At 41.4% G+C, this 21,792-nt stretch overlaps 1 protein-coding gene across 15 annotated transcripts in view; it reads left to right on the forward strand.

The window, feature by feature from the left end:
• The window catches only part of LOC128783438 (rap1 GTPase-activating protein 1-like), a 43,167-nt gene that overhangs the window by 15,774 nt on the left and 5,601 nt on the right, over window positions 1–21,792 (forward strand). For 11 of the 15 annotated variants that reach the window (XM_053934129.1, XM_053934127.1, XM_053934132.1 and 8 more), the window contains 15 exons: window positions 3,991–4,094; window positions 5,589–5,667; window positions 5,956–6,009; window positions 6,099–6,182; window positions 6,562–6,662; window positions 7,314–7,443; window positions 7,699–7,854; window positions 10,038–10,109; window positions 10,305–10,391; window positions 11,082–11,216; window positions 12,576–12,722; window positions 13,915–14,018; window positions 16,295–16,411; window positions 21,115–21,241; window positions 21,330–21,432. In XM_053934129.1, coding sequence (XP_053790104.1) covers window positions 3,991–4,094; window positions 5,589–5,667; window positions 5,956–6,009; window positions 6,099–6,182; window positions 6,562–6,662; window positions 7,314–7,443; window positions 7,699–7,854; window positions 10,038–10,109; window positions 10,305–10,391; window positions 11,082–11,216; window positions 12,576–12,722; window positions 13,915–14,018; window positions 16,295–16,411; window positions 21,115–21,241; window positions 21,330–21,432 — 1,600 coding nt within the window. Of the gene's footprint in view, window positions 1–3,990; window positions 4,095–5,588; window positions 5,668–5,955; window positions 6,010–6,098; window positions 6,183–6,561; window positions 6,663–7,313; window positions 7,444–7,698; window positions 7,855–10,037; window positions 10,110–10,304; window positions 10,392–11,081; window positions 11,217–12,575; window positions 12,723–13,914; window positions 14,019–16,294; window positions 16,416–19,072; window positions 19,864–21,114; window positions 21,242–21,329; window positions 21,433–21,792 lie in introns of those variants that run through there. The other 4 variants (XM_053934122.1, XM_053934125.1, XM_053934130.1 and 1 more) reach the window with 4 other exon arrangements.

Below are 21,792 nucleotides of genomic sequence, written 5' to 3' on the forward strand. Positions count from 1 at the left end.
AACAGGGAGTTCAGCACTAACAGTGCAAGCTCCTCAGTAGGAATGAGAAGAATCCATTTCCCTCAGTGTATGGTCATTACAGAATGTATATGATGAAACTGGGCCATGTGTTTTATAGTTGTTGATTTAAGTAAGTTTGGTGCTAAATGTTCTGTGAATTTTAAAATTCCAGTTTGACACATAGGGAAACAGAGCTAGGCCTCATAAAGTGATTGTTTGCTGGCCAGCCATGAAGGTCCATCTGGGTGGGCCTGTTTAGGGAATTGGCTTATTACCAGACTGAATCTCACAATGATATTAGCCATAAAGAACTAGTGAGAAAAACCCATGATCTTTTCTGAGATTTGGTTCATGGCATAAGGAGATAAGAAAGCTTGACAAGTATGCTCACACTGCATCTTATTCAGTGATCTCCCTCAGCAACTACTGAACAAGTTCAAAACCAGGAATAGGTGGTGTTTTGCACAGTGCTGGGGACCTGTTCTGCAGTAGTTATGCTTGTCAGAGTGATCTTCTATAGTGAATCTTGTTCCACAACACTGGAGAGTTATATTAATATGATTTATAAATAATTAGGTAAAAAAAAAAAGGGAGCCTTCCTGGAGGCTTCCCCTCAAGACTAACAGATCTGCTGTGCAATCTGTTAATGGACATTTATCTTATAACCTTCTGAAGCTTTCAGTATGCCAACTGCAATTGTTTTTCTGTCATGGTAAATTTCGGGTTGTGCTTGAAGGCTTCCAGAGCCAGATAGGACAAGAGGCAAATTTGGATATGATTTTTTCAGTCCAACTGTTGGATTCACTGCTGACCTGATATCACAAAACAGTTGAGTTTGGAAGGGACCTCTGGGGCTCATCTTGTCCATACTCCTGCTCATATCATCATTGCTCCTTCCAAGTAAGATCCCAGACTTCCTCTATTGTGGAACTTCGCATTTGCGAAGTGCCCAACCATTAGTGCCTCAGTACTACTGAAAAGCTCTCTCCTATATTCTTCCTTTTCTGGTGTTGGTGTTTTATTCTTTGCCTTAACTGACATGAATGTGTGTCCATGTTCAGTTAAACATGCAAGTTTTTGAGCAAGCCAGTGTCAGAAAAGAACAAGGTGAACAGGACTCTTGTGTCACAGAAAGCTCCACCCATGGCTAGAAAACTTTCCCCGTGGTTTAAAAGCTTAGTTAAGGAGAGAGCTCAGAGCTTTTCCACTCCCTAGAAGAGTATTTCTTCGGTGCAAAGTTAGCAGTGATTTTGATGCTGTGTTGTATCTTTTTGGTAACATGGGAAGGTTATTTCAGCAATGTCAGGAAAGGTCTCTTTCATGCTTTGAATAACAGCAAACAGTTCTTAGCTGAAGAGTCTGAAAGCATCACACGGTGGGAGAGGCATAGCCAGTGCTTTAGGGAATATCCTTTAAGCAAGACAGGAGATCAAAGTATTGTGTGGTACTACCAACTTAATGTGCATGTCTGTGTTGTGGATGTATGTATGTAGATTGCTCAAACTCGAACAATTCTGTGATACTTTTTACAGAACATCTTACCTATAAAGGTAAGACCCTATAAAACAACCACCAAAAAAAGTACTAGAACATTTAAGCCATAGCTTAGTTCCTTTTCCTTGCCTCATGATCTGTATTTTATATGACAATTACACAGTAAGATTTATTTAGCCTTTAGGAAGAAGGCTGTAAAACCTTATGTCTTGTACTGTAGGAATTATTCAACGTCTATGTTGTTTTTCAAGGCTGTAATGAAGAGAAGTAGCCTGAAGCAGGGAAGGATTTAATAAAGGTATACATTGTAACTGCCAGTCAAATAAACTTAGGGTCTAGTTTCTCAAGCACTTGAAGCTCTCAGTGCTGAGGGAGAAGCTTTCTTGCTATGCATTCATATGTGATCATGTATTTCTCCTTCCTGCTGTCCTTTCTTTGTGCTGGTTAAAGTTGCTGCAGATGGCAGATGTCTTAGTAGCTTTATAACTTCTTAGGCAAACTGTCAGCATTCCTTGTGTTTTCTGTTAGTCGTTTCCCTTGGCCCATAGAAGATACTTAATTGTTTTTAGAGAGATCTATATGAAATCCAGAACTACCTTTCAGACTATATTAAATGTTACAGAAACTGCTTCTGTGGCTGAACAAATTTGTACTTAATACATAGGTCATCTCAGCTCCAGGGTATCTTGTCATCATTGACTTGCAATTTTCAGTATCAGCTGCAAAGCCTTTTGATGGTTCATCCTGTCCTCATTCAGGACAGCTAACAATAAAGGCTGCTGTCCACTGAAGGAATATGAGTCTGATGTATGTTGCCTATGTGTTTTTACAGAGAAAGAAAATCATAAGGAGTAAATTATAGGTTTATTCATACATACAATTGCTCAGATCTCAGTTTAAATCTCAGGCTTACATTCAAGATCAAGCTACATAGTCAGAGTGGCTTTTACAAAAATTCAGTTGTTTTAAGATCTCCACTAATTCTGATACCCATTCCCCTGTGAGGATTGCACCCATTTGTGCAGCTCTGCCTACCTATGTCAGCTGCAGAGCTGACAGCCCAGTCTCCAAAGCAGTTGAGATCCCCCGGTATCAGAACTGCTGGGGTCTGGCTTAGAAGTCTCATCAAAAGGCATCTTCATTTCTGGTCTTTGCAACTCAGTGTTACTTTTAGCCACAGCTAACCTCAGGCTTTGGCTCGTCTTCCTTGCTTTGCCTTCTAGTTCTGATTTTTGTTGGCATTATGCTATCTTTTTCGTTAACAGCCTGTCTTGGCCATCCAGCCTGGCATTGGAATTCTTTGGTTTAAGGACTTTGATTCTAGACTTCAACTGACCATGGAACATGGTCTTGCTTTGCTCCTTGAATCTGTCAGTTCCTCAGCTACTCTGTCTTTCTGCCCTTGGTCACAGTGACTTACTGCACCTGATTCTTATTCATACCCCAAAAATCCATTAGTGTCCTGAAACTCATGGTTTTTATCAAATTACACTTTACTCCCACTGAATTCTTCACTAATTTATTGTGCCTGGAGTATTCCTTTCACAGATCATACTCCAAGTTGTGCAAGTTTTGGCTGTGCAGCTGAACACAGCTTGCTGTCCCATTTCTGTGTCATGCATGGGGATGCTTTTCCACTAGGATGATGGGAGTGATCAAGGCATTTCTGCACAATTTCACCTAAATAGTATTTTCCTTGTGCTGAAGGTTTCCATTCACATCCTGTGTCAAAAGGCTTTCACCTTTTGAGGTTAGAGATTATATAACAATAGATATGATATAGCAATACAAAATATACATTGCTATACCTAGGCCACTGGAACATGGCTGTATACCCAGGAGAAATGTATGGCCACAGCCACTTACATATAGAGACTGTGAAAATGTTTGCAGTATCTTTCATTGTTTGACTGCATGACTGTTCCAGGCACACTCCACTAAAGTTGGGCAGTGTTAGTGGCATTGCTGAGAACAGTCTTCATCTGCAAAACCTCTTTGCTTACTGACTGTATTCTTCCTGACATGTGAGCACTCTTGGAGTTCAGCCATTTACCATAACCCTGCTGTTGCTCTTTAGATAGAAAATTCCCACAACCACATCCAGTTGAATGTCTGGAAGACACTGCTTAGTCAAGCAGAACCTGAATGGATACAGGGAAAGTCCATGAAGGATACAATTTTATTTACAAGAAATTCAATTTCTTCAAAACGTGTTATTGAATGTTCTAATACTATTCCTTCTCAGGAGCCCTTGTGATGTTGGACAGGTGAGGAGGAACTGAACTGATGGGATGTACTTTGACTGATAAGCCCAGGCACTGATGATCAAGTGGGCTGGAAGACAACATGCATACATCTGGAAGCATGCTACTCCTAGTTAAATTAAAAATTAGTTAATCTTGAGTGACAGGTTGTATGCAAAAAAAAAAAAACCAGCTTGGAAAGCTTCTCCAGGAAGCGTGTTGGGGATAATGCATTTTGGTTTCCTGTTTGCAGGAGCACCAGAACTTTTACTCTAGTGACATGTCCTTGGGCTACCTAGTACTTTCTGTGAAGTATGAACAGATTGAGAAACAGGAAAATCTACGCCTGTTGCTGAGGTAACAGTGCCTGTTATTGAAATGTATGCTACTGTGTTTTGTCTCTTGTCTTACCTTGCGCTCCCTCTGCACAGATGTGGGTGTGAATTTTGTATCTTTCTTCTGGAGAGAAAAGAAACGGCAGCCTTTTTTTCTTGCCTTTTTTTCTTGCCTTCTGCTCTTGAGTTGCTCTCAGCAGTTTCCTTAAAGAAGATGGTGTGGTGCTTACAGGTGCATCTTCCTAGTACCTGTGTGGAAAGCACCTGTTCCTTTCTCAAATAGAAAGTTTTTCTGTTTATTCTGTCTACTTAGAGACATGTGAGCACTCTCTAGGAGAATATGGATTCCCTAATGGAGGACAGCCTAGCCCAGGCTCTGTTCTTGAGACTAAGGCTCATTTGAAGGTGATCTAGAACATTCCCTAGATTCCCAGGGCAGTCTATGAAGCCATAATCCTTAGAGAGGGTTATGGAGAGAGACATTATGTTATGAAGAGAGAGCTGCTGGATGAACTACAAGAAGAACAGAGAAGGATCTTGTGTAGGTGAGAGGCCACTGCAGAGAAACTTTTTACCACACTATGGGCTGAGTGCACTCCCAGTAGGCAATGCTACTGGAACCAAGTGATGTACAGTTGCCACTGACAAGGATTTATCCAGGACTGAGGGGGAAAAATATGATTACATAGGAATTAGCTACAAGAAAATCACTGATGAGTTTCTTCCACTGTCTCCAGAGAATGCTTCAGACTGCCAGCAATAATCTGGGAATAAACAGAGAGCCTGTTTGTGAGCTGTTTTGTGAGCCTTTTGTTTTTGAGCTGTGCCTGGGAATGTTTATCTTCCTATGTGGAGGAGACCAGGGAAGAACAAAAGGGTAGTTATTCCTCTATTAAGATATTTTATTGTATGCAGTACTTTTTTGCCCAATAGCTTGTTTATAATGGTTTGAAGAGGCTTTTGACAGCACAATATTTCTTCTTCCTTAGAAAGATATCTCTCCTTAAATACACATACAAAGAGGAAGGCAGCTTTCCTCTGTCAGCTTTCTGGAACAATGCTACACCTTTACTTTGCTACCTCCTTTACTTTGCATAGATCTGCTTTCCTAGGCTGTTCCTAACAGACCTTTTAACAATCTTTCAAGCCCTCACTGATTATGGGAAGCCCTTATTATTCTGTGTCTGTGAATTATATTTTGACATTTAGATTTCTGTGAATGAAAATGGTGTGGAGGGGAAGCAAAATTCTTCATCAAGGCAGACAAGCGTGCAAAGGAGCAGAGACACCAAGGGCTCCTGCTTTGTGTCCTCTGCTCACCACAAGTGATGGACAGTGAGAAGTGAAAATACCTTGCTTTTCCAGTGATTCTATGCACCATAGTTGAAATTAACCCTCTGGAATTAACTGCTTTAACAATACTCTGAAGGAATGGCTACTGTTTCTTTAAAGATCCAGTGTTACTTGTGTCTCCCTTCAATCATCAGTCTCTAATGCCTTTTTTGTTTTATGTCAGGACTCGTACTGGCACCAAACATGATCTAATTCCCATTTCCTGTCTGAATGAGTTTCCCAATGCTGTTCAGATGGCCAAGGTGAGATTCATGCTTGCCTATTTGTCTTAAGGCCTCATTCTTCAAGTTATTTTCACCTCTGTCCTCTCATTTCCCTCTTTTTCTACTATTCACGAGCAGAACTGTTATATAGTTCCCTTTTACCCTTTCATTTGCCTTCTTTTCTTTGTCTTCTAATTTTACCTCAGAATTTTTGCCTGAAGGGGCTCCTGTCAGATAATTATATACAGTGCCTACGCTGTCATGCCTGCAACAAGCCAGGGCACATGATAATCACACTTTTATTTCCCTGTCTCTCTCACTCAACAGCTACTGTGTGAGGATGTGAATGTTGAACGCTTCTTTCCTGTCCTGTATCCCAAGGTACAGTATTCTGATATGTCTGTATATCACTTTCCATCAAGGTCTGGCTAATGACATCCAGTTGACAATTTCTGTTTTTATTACCTCAGGCCTCACAGCTTATTGTTGCATTTGATGAACATGTCATAAGCAATAACTTCAAATTTGGGGTCATCTACCAAAAACCTGGACAGGTAAGACCCATCAGATCCCATGGTACTTGGGGCAAAATGAAAAGAGTCAGTTTTCTTAGCTTAAAGGATGTAATAGCAAGGTCTGCACTGTCCAGAAGCAGTGGCATGGAGGCAGCAGTGTTTGTGCAGTGCCATGGTTCCCTTGGCATGCCTCTTCCACCCACAATTTCTCTGGCAGTATAGGCTTTGTGGATCTCTGAACCCTAACTCTAACTCTCATGGCAGCTTGGGGCTGAGGCACAGGACCCCAGCACCATGGGGGGCTCAGATCAGAAATGTATTCAAGCAGTTCAACCTTTTTGGTTGAACTGTCTATAGAAATTACTGCCTGTGCTTTGTACTCCTTGTGCTTCTTACTAGTTCTGCTTTCCTTCTGTAGACAACTGAGGAAGAAGTCTTCAGTAACACAGTAGAGAGTCAGGGTTTCCTGGAGTTCCTGGATTTCCTTGGTGACAAGATTCAGCTGCAGGATTTCCGTGGGTGCGTACACAGGGCAGCTGGAAAGCCAGATTAACTTAGGGAACATCATGTGTTCAGAGGCTGTGACTCTGTTACAGCCCAGCTTCCAGAGAAGTGCTGTGTCTTCTGAATCCCAGTGCAGGTGAAGAAGCCCTGAATGCTTTTGTCAACCATCATGTCTGGGAACTAGTTGGAGCTTAGGTCTCTACTGGTGTTTTGATTTAAAGATCTCGTGCTATCTCAATCTGACACGCAGCATCAGTAAAGAATAATTTTACTTGGCAGTGCAAATACAAGTTTGTTTCATAGTGGTATGGGGCAGTATTGTTTCTGGCTCTTTCTGTGAGGCATCCCATCCCTTCTGTAGTTCTAACTACATGAATGTACTAGTATGGAATGTGTTTCTCAGAAGAATGCCAAAGAAGGTAGCTACTTTGAGGATCCCTGGTTTAACTTCATAGCTTTAACAAGCTGGTATGTTCACCAGCACAAACATAGTGCAGCTTCAGTCATTGCATTGGGTTGGGGGAGACTTGGTGCCTCACTATCACTGATTACCTAAAAATTACCTTTGACAGTCCTGATGTAGTACTGTTGCTGATACTGTCTGTCTTCTCTCTGCTCTCTCATTCCTCTACTGCCTGACCTATGGCGTGGTGTGGATTTGCTCAGGTTCCGGGGAGGCTTGGATGTTACCAGAGGTCAAACAGGCACTGAGTCAGTCTATACAAATTTCCGGGGGAAGGAGATCATGTTTCATGTGTCCACAAAGCTGCCCTTCACAGAGGGAGATTCCCAGCAGGTATCAGGAGGGGCAGTAAACATTACAACAGTGTGTCTGGGAGAGGAGGGGTATTTGAAGAAGGATTGCATAGAGGGGACAATGGTTGACTGTATAATGTTGGGAATTATGGCTGGAGTAATGGCAAATGTAGTGATGAGGGGTTTGGCGAACAGATGGGTGTGAGATGTTAGGCAGACTGTTGTTTGAGGTCCCATCATACTGTTCTGCTCTTTTTCACCTGCCTTCTCTCTTCACTATTTCTTTCCTCTCCAGCTTCAGCGGAAGCGTCACATTGGGAATGATATTGTAGCCATCATTTTCCAGGATGAAAGCACACCTTTTGTCCCTGATATGATTGCTTCTAATTTCCTACATGCTTATGTGGTAGTTCAGCTCACTCATAGCACCACTGGGGACACTCTCTACAAGGTAACCAGGATCAATAGATTAACCTGTACTGATTTTGATCCTTGATGTGGAAATAGGTTCTTGGGCCTTTGGGAGAGGTACAGTTTCAGCCAGATGTCATCCTAATTTCTTGAGTATCTACACCTGAAAGCTGAGTTAAGTTGTATGGTTTTCTAAGTAGCAGACTAATTTCTGAAGCTTAAAGCTTGGGAATTGAAGCAGAAAGGATTCAGATAAAAAATTTTGTTTGCATGGCAGAGCACGAGCCACAGTTGATCGTATTTTGGGGATTGTCTTGCTTACATTGTATGCACTGCCTGTGCTGCACAGCACAGTGCTTGCAGCTTGCACTGCTGAGGCTGCAGGTCAGATAGAATCCAAGCCAGCTATACCTGCTTCTGGGGATTCCAGAACTGATGCCCATCTGGCAGGGATGTGTTACCTGTTAGGGCCTTCCAGCTGAAAGAAGCCCTGTAGAGCCCAGATTAATTATCTGTGGCTTTTGGACGCAGCTCATCCTCTCTCTGACATGAGTCTGTATGGATATCTGTATAACTTTATGTTCAACTTTCAGTGATGCTGAGAGAGCAGAAAATATAAAGAAACTTGGATTTGTGATGGATTTTCAATTGTAGAAACATTTTAATCCCAAGTGCCATGTGTTGTATTATGTAGTGATTTTGATGTGATGATGAGTCCTTATGCCTTGGAAGTCTACAGAACACCAAGAATATCAGAATTAGGACAGTATCCCCACCTCCTCTTCCACCAAGAGCGTGTTGGTGGTGGAGCAACCACCTTCGCTTGTTCCCTATGCTTTGGGCAGCTGGTTTGTAGGGAAAACCCTGTGTTGACCAGACCATGGAGCTCCAGCTCTCATCCTGCTCTCTGTTTTGTAGGGCACCAAAATTCACTGGACTTTTTAATGACAAGGAAAGAGCTGGAAAAGCTTGCTATTTGTTGTGTGTCTTCCTGCCATTGTTTTCATCTTTGCCTGTCTGCAGTACCATTTTTTTTTTTGTTAGTGTAATAGGGCTGCTTCATTCCATGAAGAAGAAATCCATCCCAGTAATCACCCTAGAGCCAATGCAGAGTTTTCTGTAAAGGCTTTTCTAAAGGGACTTTAACTGATGCTGCCTTGAGAACATTGTGATACACAAAAGATTGCCATTTGAAAGATTTCTTTGCCATCCCTTGTTCCATTTACTTAAGCTTTAGTGCCTCCTGTTAAATTGGAATATTAATGGAATTTATTTCACAGAATCAATTTTTGCAGTCAGAAAACTGAAAATGCAAAGCAGAATTTTAACTGGTAGATATCTATTAGGAGAGAGATGGAGGCTTTGAAATTCGGGGAGGTGGCCTAAAATGTGAGAAAACGGAATTAAATCAAGAGTCCATTTCCTTCTTCCTCTCATTAAACTCACACCTCTTAATGGCTCTGTGACATTTACTGTTGTTTTGAGGCAGTTGTGGTTGTTATGACATTTTTCCCTCTTGTATGAAAGGACAAATAATGGTCTTGTTTCATCTGAAACATGACAACAAAAACCCTGTGAAATATTGTGAAGTACTGTATGTATTTGGTAAGATAGCTACATATAATTATGGGTAAGAGCTGTGAAGAAACAAGTGACTGTGTAAAAACTGGACTGCATTTCAGTTACTTCTTTAGACATTGGTATGTCAGGTAGGAGCACGCTAAAAATAAAACAAATGAAACCTATCTCTTTCTGGGAAATGCATTTGCATGTTTACCACCTGTGACTCCCAGAGGCAGTGGCACTGCGATACTCCCCTCAGTGTGCAGCATGTCTCCACCAAAGATTCTCTGTAAAAAAAAAAAAAAAAATAGGTGAGTACAACCACACTGACAGAAGTTCTTTAGTGGAGGTTAATCTTGCAGGCTGAATAGGAGCATTTTTTGTTCCTAAATATACTGGTTATACTAGTTATTATTTTAAAAAAGCAAACAGTTCAGCTTTTTTCATTGCTCTTACTGTGTGCACATCTAGCTGGCTGAGTTTCTGAGAGATAAATGAGCACATCCATCCACTGAGTTCAGGAACAGAGGGATGCACAGGACACTATATTACATCTCTTTTTTATAAGTAAATTATTTAGGAGGAATCAGATCTATCATAGTAGTTTGATGGTCTCACTTGTGTTCTGATACTCATTTTTTCCCCCTTCTATTATTTCAGGTTTCAGTCACAGCCCGAGATGATGTCCCTTTCTTTGGACCACCACTGCCAAATCCAGCCATATTTAAAAAGGTTTGTTTCTGTTTCTCTGGTCCAGTGTTAGTTGGCAGGGGACGTGGTGCACACAACTTATGTTCTGAGTTGGTATTGTCAGTCTGGCTAGAGCACTTTGGAGGTCCAAAGAGTAGTAAGCTGAGCTTTTATAATGTGATATTTTTACTAGTGTTTTCATCTCCAGTTTAGTCTAGTCTTCATCTTGTCTTGTAGAGTGCAGAGTTTCGTGAATTCCTTCTGGTCAAGCTCATCAACGCCGAGTACAGCTGCTATCGAGCTGAGAAATTTGCTAAATTAGAGGTGGGTCTGTTACCTGGCTGCTTCAATTAAAAATAATAATTATATATATATAATAAATATATTATTGTCAGATAAAGAAAATAAAGTAAAATTTCTGACTTCCGGTTTTGTGTTGCTTAAGAAAGGAAGATGAAATGTGATTTTATACTCAGTTACGGGATATTTCCTTCATATTTCTTAGCAGGTGTGATAGAATATGAACAGGTACACTTTAATATAAAGATCTAATCCTCAAGTAAGGATGGGAATATGATGCATATATTTTTTTGGAAGAAATTCTGTATTAGCTGAAATTCAGTATTATGCTACAGGATGCATGCTGATATCACTGATTTTTGGTTTAAGGTACCAAAATTCTGTTCCAGGCTCTGCTGTTGCCTGACCTAGAAAAAAAAGTCTCTGTTTCATCAGCTGTAAAGAAGTGTTCTTTATGACTTGCTTTAGACAAAGTTTGATGGGGCTGGGTGTTACTGCAGTATAGTCTGTAACTATGCAGTTAAAACCACTTCATACTGTTTAAAGTGATTTTCATGGGGTTTTGTTGTTGTCATTGTTGGCCTTTTGGGGTTTTTTGTTTGTTTGTTGGTTTGTTTTTTTTTTTTTTAAGAAGGATGTGAGACATTGAAAAAACAGGAAAAAAAATCTCTCCACTTCAAATAAAAGCTGTTCTGATTCCCAATGTTGATGCAGGAAAGAACACGGAGTGCCCTCTTGGAGAGCCTTTTTGAGGAGCTGCAGCTTCGCAGCCGCAGCATGATGGGATTACCTGTAGGGGAGGATGACAAGATAGAGAATGGCAGTGGGGGCTTCCTCGAGAACTTCAAGGTGAGCCTTTCTACAAACCTACAGTGTGGTCTAGAATTCCATACTGGCCCTTAGAAGCCAAACTCTTTATGCTTCGTGCTGGTGTCAAGTGTCAGATGTGGTTTTAATCCATGACTTAGAGAAGAAGAAGTCAGTGTTTGCAAGAGGAGTTGTAATAACTAGGAGCAAGGTGCTTTCAGTTCCTACAGCAGATCTCTTTCAATTAATTTTCATTATAACTGAAAGAATTGCAGAAGCTACTGCAAAAGTATCTAACTTATCTCTGAGTGTACTGTCTAGAAAAACTGTGATACTTTACTTACCCTCTAAAAGCCAAATTTAATTTACCTTTTTCAGTGTAGATGGCATGTTAGGGGGTTTTTATTGTTGATTTTTTTAAATAAAGGAGGTGACAGAACTTTCTTTTAGAAGTGATAAAGATAATGTATATGAGAAAGCAAAGATTTTGTATGAATGGGCATACTGAGTTTTGAACTGGTTATACAGAGAGAATCTTTATTGCTTTCCTATTCTATACCTACTTGCCCTTTCCCACTTAACGTGGGAAGTCTCTTGCTACTTCTTTTATATAATAAGTTATCTCTCTGGAAAGAGAGATGTGTTATAAATAGCATTTCTTCAGATGACTTTATGGCTTTATATGGTGGGTCAATTAGAGTTATTAAGGTCTGTGAAACTAACCTGTTCACAAATAGGTTTGGTAGCTGTGTCCGTAGCTTTGGTCAGGTCTGGGATGCTTTGGTGAGGTTTTTTTTTTTAAACATACAAACTGCTTTTGCTACTAACCATGAATTTTAACCCATTCATGTCTTACACTAATTCTCCCAAAATGTCCTTTTATGACTTCTGGCAGATGCTGGGATTTGCACATCATGTACACAGATGACATTTGTAAAAGGCTGAGTTAAGTCAGAAAATGGCTTTTTAAAATTGCTGCAGATTTTGATATGGCTGCTTTCCCATTGAAACCAGAATTCAAGTTCATATGAGACTGAACCTTACAGCCTTGAACAGGAATTTGATTTTGTGTTTTATAACCTGTACTGGATAGGACTGCTCCAGGTGATGCTGTTTAATCCAGTGTGCTGGGATACTTGTAGGAAACCTCTATTTATTGCAATAGGAGAAGGGAAGTGAAACTAGAGAACATATTTGATGAAGAGCTCTTTCCAGAGCTCCATGAATCAGCTAGGACCAATCTAAGGTGCTGCATTCTAGGAGTTAGGATCTGTGTGGTTCTGGTGTCAGTCTGTCATAACTTCCCACTCAGTCTGTGGTGCTTCTCACACTACCCTACCGTGTGCATGTCTATATGTGTATATCTGTGTTTGTCTGTTTCCCTGCCTCCCTCCTGTTCAGCGGGTGATCAGAGGCCGCAGCCAGAGCCTGGATACCATGGGGATATCCATGAGAAAGCAGCAGCCAGCCACCCTGCCCAGCCGCCCAGCTACAGCTGGCCTTGCCCTCAGCCAGAGTGTCGCCGAGGGCCCTAAGGCCATTGCTGCGGTAAGGTATTCGGGTGGGCTGTAAGAAGAGAACCCGGCATACCTTTGTAACCACTCATACATTTCCTTTCCCTATTAGTTTGTCCTTTTGTCCCACTGTGAATCTTTTTCTTGTATCATCCCATTTCACAAGTGGTGACAGCATGCGTTGGAGTCTGTTTTGTCTGTGCCCATCTCTAGCCCCAGTTCATGTGTAAACTAGAGCTGAGATTGATGCAGACTGGGAGAAGAAAGCCAGCCATGATTCTACATCAGACATCTATCTCTGATATACTGGATTAGATCCTCTACGGTGCCATGTGTTAAAAAATGCACGCACTGTGGTTTGGCTGGAATGGTACTGTATTGTCATATGGCAAGACCTGAGAACATAAGGACAGTAGAACTGTTTCATTTTCTTTGATTTCACCAATCAGACTATTTTCTGTAATATAAACAGGTGCACAATATATTCAAGGTGCTGTTTTGCTGTAAATAGAATTTGCATGTTGGGAACAAACAGCAGAATTAATAAAGTTTGGGGTGAGAAAAAGAATGAATATTTCTAGTCACTATCAAAGCCTTTCTTTGATAGGGATACTAAATTTATGTGACCAATGAATTAAAAATCTATCACAAATCTTTCCAGAAAAGGATCCGTGTTTCTGATACTGAAAATATGGTTACCTTGGCCAAAGTGCATCCAGCTGGTTGTGGTCTCTGCACTAGTGATGTCAATACAGGCAAACTACAAAAAAACCCATCTCTGAGTAAGCCAAGAAGGTGCCCTTCAGTGTGAAGATTTCTTGGTGACAGTTTACTTGGTTGTATGCATTCTTTATGTCAATACAACGAAGTCACAGCGTACTAATGACTTGGGTTTGCTGCCTCCTTTGCTCCTTTAACTTTTGGTTTTCTTTGTCTTTCTGGTTCTGCCTCTCCTCTCACCATATGGGGTTACCTCCCTTCCCAAATCTATGTTCTGCCTTTGTGTCATTGTAACTCTGTTCCTTTCTCCCACCACCTTTTATAAGCCCTGGCTGCTCTTGCTTGCTGACAGAAAGTACTCCTTGCACAGGTGGAACTGAGCTCTTGTATTGCAGTAAAGGAGAGGATCTGGATCCATGTTGCAAACTCTTCTCCTATGCTTTCAGCTTTCCACAGCTTTTCCTGTCTTGTTCCTCTCCTTTCTGTCATGCTTTCCTTTTTTCTAGTCTTTTGCCTTGCCTGGTAGGAGCCCATCACGTACTCGAGCCAGCCGCTTCCATGGGCGACGGAGTAGTGCCATTGGCATTGAAAACATACAGGAGGAAAAGAGGTATGAGCTGTGGGGAGATGAGACAAAGAGGGTAAAAAAACCAAGAGGAGATGGGAAAAAGAACGTATAAAGGCATATATAGGCAGAAGGGGAACCATCAGGAATGAGAACTAAAATGGAAATTGTTGGAATGGGAAGAAAAGGGACTGATTATCAACTGATGGAGAAATGGACAAATAACAGAAACAGACAAAATTAAAAGAGGGCATTTGGAATAGGAGAGAATCAGTATTTGAGTAAGAATGGAGGAAATGGGTGGAGGAACATTATAAGATCACTCTTAAATATTGTGCAGTATGATCCAGGACTCCAGAGTTTCCTGTCCTTCACTCACCACTTTAGAAGCAAGTCAGCTGAAAGGCTGGTATTTGGGAAGGGCTTGCTTGTTTGTATTCATGTTAAAATATTCAAATAGGCAAAACTTCTGGTAACTTAAAGGATTTATTTATAAAAGCTTTTAGTCCAAATGACTAGTGTTTAAGTTAGATCACCTGAGAAATAATTATAATTAATGGATAATATGCTGATTCAAGGAGTGATTTGGCATATATGACAGAATTATAGCCATTCAAAACGTGTCTACTGGTCACGAGAGATTATTTAGTTAAATTATAAATTTCTCTCAGCTCTAGCTGAGACATCTTTTTAAGATTATACAGAGTCTCAAAAGTCACATGAATGCTCTGCATCTAATATGCAGTTTTCCCAGTTGCAAGAATTCCAGGAAACAGCTTAGAGACTGGGTGCAAAAGGGGGAAAGTAATCTCTAAAGTGGAAACTAATTATTTTAGGAGGAAATTACTGCATTTTCCCTTCTTTCTTAATGAGGTGCCTATGACCTAATCTGAATAAAAATAGAACTTCATTTAAGAAAAATTAAATCTTCAGAGGCAACTGCCCTGTAACAGTCTAAGCTATTACAGTAGCCACAGCTTCTCACTATTTAAATACTTCTGTACCTTAGGCAGCTGTGTCCTTCAATCCATTATTTTGTGTATAACAGCCGTTTCTATCCCCTTGAAGGATCTGTAAAACTTTCTTACTACAGGGAAAACCCCTGGATTTATTTTCTTTTTTTTTTCCCTGCTCTTTGCTTGGAGGGATCTGATGAACTAATTGGCTTATTTAGCTTCCTTTTACTTACTTGTAAACTTAGATGTGAGGAACAGGGACCGTTAGTCTGTATTTTCTGAAAGGCTTTTTAGGTCATTCTTGAAGGTGCAGTTTCACTAGCAACTGCTGTAACAGTTCATTGTTATTGAAAGCAGATGTGATACTTCCCCAATGTCCTTTTCATCTACCAAATCCTGATTATTCCTTGTGATGATTGCTCAGATCCCTAGTGGGCCTTTCATGGAACTGATTCAGCCCATTAATCAAATAGAAAAAGTATCAACTTTCTTTCACTGGATTAATTGTCTGCCAGGTTCTGCCATGAACTGGCTCGTGGAGAAGTCTGATGGGTACCAGGACTGGTGGAAAGTGCACTCAGCAAGAATGAAGGAGGCTGGAGCATGCTCTCTTTCTGGGAACAGTGAGCTCAAAGTGTCATGTGTGACTTCACCCTGAAGCTGTAATTTAATGACATGCAGGCTTTGTTGACAGAGCTGACGTGGTCCATCCCGCTTGTTAGTTTGTTGTCGGAGTTTCAGGGTTGTTTTAATTTTAGAGTCACTTTTTGTCAGGGCAATTTCCAGTCTCACAAACAATTGTATCAGCATAAGTGAGGATGTCAGAAACTGTGATATTAGGGGCACAGGTAGGGTCAACTGACGAAGAAAGCAGAGGAAGAACTTTGTGACGAACTCCATCACTGAAGCCCTAAGAAATCTCCCAAAATCCTTTAGTTTTCCTTTCTTTAATTAAATGTACCTCTCATTTCAGTTACTCACACAGACAACCTTCTTCAGAGGTAACTTGACAAGTTCTAGTAGCAGTGACACTTTTGTAACCATCATATTTACGCTCTCTATTAAATCCTGTAGCTTCTTGATACCAGTGGAATGGGGAGGATAGAGGAAAAAGTTAAAAAATTAAAGGTGAATACTGAAATTAATTCAGGCCTTTATATCAATTCAAAAGGAGCTTAAAGTTGGCCAGTTCCAGATGTCACATGTCACATCTAAGGAGTGTGCCCTTTTTAGCACAATTGTGTTTGCTTCCCTTTTACATGTATACAGGAGATACAGCTTTCTACTGTGTCTTGTAAGGGAGTGTTAGACTAAATGGCAGTTAACTCTGGCCCTGGGGTATAGCTGGTTTCTTTTTTCTCCCAGTAGAGACACCACAGAGAGGATACAAAGGGTGTTGGACAGTCCAGGAGCTTTCTTTGACCTGAAGTCTGATGGATCATCCAGTCCCAGCTCTCCAGAGTTCCCCAGCAGGAAGAGCAAGTGAGTTGAAAATAAATTTTAGTATTTGAAAGATGCTCACTGTCTCTGGTACTGGCTTAAGTGTGGTGCATGTCTTGCTCTGTTGGAGGCTTTACTGAAATTGTCCACATCAGGCATTGTAGCATCTCACAAGTTGGATGTCTAGCTGTGGCACAGTAATTCAGAGCCTGTCAGGAACTTGGCTTTCTTAAACAGATCGTGATGAAATATGGGACCACTTGATTTTGGTTGTATCTCTACTGTAATGTGAGCTTGCATCCAACAGGATACACAAAATCTTAGCTGTCCAATTATCCATGTTTACTCATGTGTATGTTTCCTCTGTAGTTTGCTCTGGAGTGATTTTGGAGCTTCATGGAGAAGCTTGGACAAGGGTATGTTGGGATGTTGGGTTGTGCTCAAGTTCTGCCCCTTTAAGCAGGTTTCATGCTGCTGCTCCCAACCAGTGTGAACTAACCTGTCTCCAGTCTCCCCAAAGTGTTACAGCAGGATTCCAGCACGGTCCCATGTGTTGCACCTATATTTCATTGCTAAATCACGCCATACCACACCCAGTGGTATATGCAAAACACTTCATGCAGTAGTCTGCAAGTTAATTCTCCAGTTTCTGTTTGTCAAAAACTGGAAAAATGCAATTTCCTGGTAGTGGAGCTTTGCTGCTGCTAAGCTGTATTGTACTGGGATGTGATCCTACCTAGAGGACTTCAGGGAAACCACCTATTTACATTTCCAAGACCCCAGAACAGCCTGTCTTTAAATCAAAGGCTGCAGCTGACTTTCTGGAACATTTTGCCACACCTAATTTTTTTCAAGAGAACTTGGATGAGACCTGTGGCAAGAAAAGTTGCAAGTACTTTGTATTAGGGCATTTCCCTTCCTCAGGACTGTGGAGACTCTTAAAGAAATTTCAGGAGGTGCCCTAGGACCAGGCATCTGTGGTTATAATTGCTTCAGGTACCAAATTTGACAAGGAAGGCTCACCCTTCCAACTACACCCAATGCTCCCTAAGAATTACAAGCTGGTGACTATCTGCAGTAGTTCAGCTACCCAGTTGTATGCTGTAGGACTGCTCAGAGTTTTGTCACAGCCAAGGTGCAGTGTTCTAGTTTCTGTGTATGTATTAGTTTTTGGGTTGGATGAGTGCCCACAATTTTGGTGTGGAGGAGAATGGGAGCACATCTAGGAGATACAGACCGTTTAAGGTGCTAGCTCTGGCAGCTAAGAACTAGAGGGAATGCAGGACATGGAACTGCTGATTAGTCAGCACCCCCCCATCTTCCAGCATTACCACATCATTCCACCTTCCCTTCCTCATCCTGCCTGAGGCCTTGTTAGTGAACTAGAAGTTCCTGACAGGCATGTGTGAGGGACTCTTGCTCTGATTAGATAGCTGATTACCTTGCATAATCACCAAGAATTCTGCTTCCCCCACTTCCCAAACCCCATTCTCCATCAGCTGAGGAGGTGAGCCAGCTGCAATGGCTATTTCAAGTTGGTATCCACATGCTTTCAGAGAGCAAACGTAGCATGGGAGTTTACTAACAATACTTGCATGAATATTGTTTATGCACATTAGGCATGACCTGTATGATTTGTCAGTCTGTCTAGTTCTGTTCTCAGCATTCTTTTTCCAGTCATGGACTCAAAACCACTCAGGATCACCAGAGAAAAGAAGTATTTTCATATCTGTGGTGGTTTAGCCCATTCCTGGACAGTTCATTTACAAGGTGGGATGCAGCATGGAGTTTTGCACAATTAGTGATTAGTCAGAGTTGTGATCTCAGAGTTAGGGACAAGCCCATGAGCAGCCATACTCTTTGCATGACATCGGGGAGAGGGAATTAAGAACATGTAATTCCACCATGTAAAGCACACCATTTTCAGCAAGACAGTATTAGCACAATATTGCAGGAGAAGGCTGGGACTGTACAGTCTGTCTTGGAGACAGTTTACTGGCGTTCTGCTGAAATAGCCTACCTGTTGGTCATCAGCTGTGAAACCAGGATCAAGATGTAGGCATACTTCCAATGCAAAGGAGTTCTGCCTCGTTCTAGAATAATTTAAGTAGTCCCTATTAGATAACAGAATGGGCTATCCCTGGTAGTATGTCATCAGTCCACTCCTGGTTCTCTCCATAGAGTCACAAGAAATTTCTGTTACCTCAGAAATGTCCAGCATGATGCTCCTGGTCTTACATAATCATTTCAGATTCAAAACTTGGAATGATCAAACTCTTCACCTGTGTTCTACTAAAAGAAACCTGGAAATAAATGCAAAGGGAACACATAAGTAATAGATTAATTATTTACAGTAGAGGTAAAGCAACACACTGCTGAGTTTAACAGACATTTATACAGTGATCAGCCACCAATCCATGAAACTGCATTCGTTCACTTGAGCTAACGGTGTCTTCTCTCCCACATACAGGGACAATTGTCCTTAGTTTTTCTGCTTTACTGTCCAGGTAGCCTTCCAAATAATCCTTCTTCTCAAGGGACAGATTCAAAAGAATGAACCAAGCCTATGTAACCAAGTAGTAGAACTCCTGAGGATCACACGACTCTCTGGGTTGCATCTGAAAAATCAAGCACTGTACTGTGTATGTCCATATCCTAGGAAAAGTACATGGGTTTTTTTGTGTGTGTGTTTTCCCTCCTCAGACACATCTGAGTGGGGACATCAAGCCAATCAGGAGTGGACCGGATGCTACTCAGTCATTGGGTACCTCACTGAAGACACTGGCAAGACTTTTGGGGTGAAATCAGAGTCCTGGCTAAGAGGAGCATGAACGTACTTAGAGGACCCCAAGGACTGTGGAGAGACCGAGTGGCACCAAGTAACGCTCCACTGGCAGTTCCTGGAGCAGGAATTCTTTGAGAGGGAGATGGACAGATAGCTCCTGATGGAGTATTTTGGCTCTGTGCCCTTCCCATTGCCAAATCAGCAGCCACTGAACCAACCTCTACTAGTGATGGGGAACAGAGACCGCCTTGAGTGCAACCCCTTCTCTTCCCTTCCTCTTCCCTCAGATGAGTGAGAATAGTTTGGCCTGCAGAAGGCAAGAGCAGAAGAACACAACTGCACCTCTGTCTCTAGTGCCTTGACACAGGTCAAGAAATGCAGTGCAGAGAACAAGGATGGAGACACCTGCTGAGGAAGGGTGCTGAGAAGGAGATACTTTGTGGAAATCTAGATCCCACTTCACTTAGATTCATGTTATTGATTTGCTCTGCTAAGGGAGAAGCATGTTGGCCTTCATTGCCTCCAAAATGTATTTCCTAATCTCTTGAGGAAATATCTTTGGCCTTTATTGGCCCTGTCTTTACTGTTCTCCTTGTTGCATGCTGGCATGTAATATGCCTGGGGCTTTAGGTTTCACAACTGCTTGTAGGTCAAGACTGGCCACATTTTGCAGTGTTTCTGAAGGAATAAATATATTTAGTATGTTAAAGGTGTCTTATCTTTCTTGCCTCTCTTAACTTTTTTTTTTTGTTCCTTAACATTTTTAAGCACTTCATCTCTCTCTTACTAGCTGGTTTCTTATGCAGACAATGAGTATTTCACCATAAATTTGGTACTTAAATGCACAGTGCACCTTCTACTATGTAAGCGTGTCAGCCTCATGGCCTGCTGTATCTCCTGAACGACTCTAAGCAGTGGATCCCAAATTCTCAACTGGGAAGAGCTGACCTTAAGGATCTTCTTTGATAGATCTGAAACATGCACCAGGCTACCTCAATGTCTGTTCCATTTGATAGAGTGGTGGTAAAGGGATCCAATAGAGTTTGCTTTGAACGTCCCCTTTGAATGGCCTTGGGAGCTAAATTTTAGTGGGACAGACCTACAGGAGTCAGTCTTTTGGCAAATGGGCAAATGGAAAATCACCAGGATGGGAATCCTGACCTAGGTGCGTTCCTGTCTGTAAGCAGGAGAAAGGCTCTAACTTGTCTGTGCAAGAGCTTGGCACTTGATCCTACATAGTTTTACAATGAGACATCCTGCAATAATGCAGATCTCAGTAATGTGTTTTTACCTCCCCATTGCATCCTTAAACTTTCTTAGTTAACTGTTCTGTAATACTGGTTAATGTGTGTCTGCTTTCCTGCTTCCTCCTGTTACACCTGTACAGAAAACAGCAGTAACAATTTATAAGCTCTATGACATGAAAAGCATGCTTTTTATTGTCCCTTCGTTCTGCCTGGAATTTCACATAAGACAAAACATGATAGCCTGAGAGAGGCTGTGGGAATGGGTGGCCTAGACTGAACTGCACCTACCCTTTATACTCAGTTCAAAATAAATACCTCTTCATTCTGTATTTAGGCTCTTAAAATCCCACAATAGGGCATCTGTTGATTTTAATGAATGTCTAGATGTATTTAATACTTAAATACAGGTGGTTTGAGTCACTCTGCTTTATTACACTTAGGTCTGTGACTTAAAAATTCATTCAGACTTGTCCTTTCATACAGTTGTCCAGAATGGAGACAGAGAATTGGTATTTCTCCTAAATGATGTAGCAACTAGAAATTAAGGTGTGCATGCCAGTTCACCTGAATTCTGTTCCTAGGTGGAAAAACTAGCTGTGGATGAATAATACATTCTTACTGTTTCTGACTGCTACGTAATAAAGATACGCCTTAGAAAGTTAAGCCTGTGTGTAACAATAAGCATGATGATGTTGAATGCTTGCATTTCACAGAATGCTCAGGAGTCAGACTTCAGGATACTGTGTGATGCAGCCACTCTCACGTTCATCATCCAGTGTAAGCAGTTGTTGTAGTGGATTGAGGGAAAATGGAACATCTGAGGAAGAGGAGAATGACAGGGTGGGTGTATGATCTCTAACAAGCAGAGGCTAGCCTCCCTGATTTTACCAGGTGCATTATTAAAACACGTCTTCTTTGCCCTCTCCAGGAGCTGACGTGCTCACTTAAGGGCCCTCCAAAACAGGATTCAATGGTTCAGAGTATGTGGCTGGATGACAGTGACTGCACACCCAGTACTTCTAGCTCACCAGGTAAAAAAGAAAGAAAAATAGAGAAAACCCTCTACTTATGCTTCTAGAAGCATATGAGAGGTTGAGCCAAATCTTTTATATGCTGTACTTAATATTTTAGAAGCACAGGTAGATGATAGGCCAGGAAAATGGGGAGAGAATCTGCCATGCAAAGTTTAATTGGGAAAGAATAGTACTCTACATACTGCAAAAGGAGTTACAGTAGACTGCAAAGAATTAAAGTGTTCATGTGTTTTCTGTGGAGAGTTGTGGTTGCATTTCTGAATGCAGTCACCATATAAACTAGATTGGATATGGGATTATAGGAACTGTTTCCTGAGCCAAGCAGTATGCTCCTGAGAGGGTGAGTAATCAGGAAGC

This window comes from Vidua chalybeata, chromosome 2, assembly GCF_026979565.1.
Source record: "Vidua chalybeata isolate OUT-0048 chromosome 2, bVidCha1 merged haplotype, whole genome shotgun sequence".
Taxonomy (NCBI): Eukaryota; Metazoa; Chordata; class Aves; order Passeriformes; family Viduidae; genus Vidua; species Vidua chalybeata.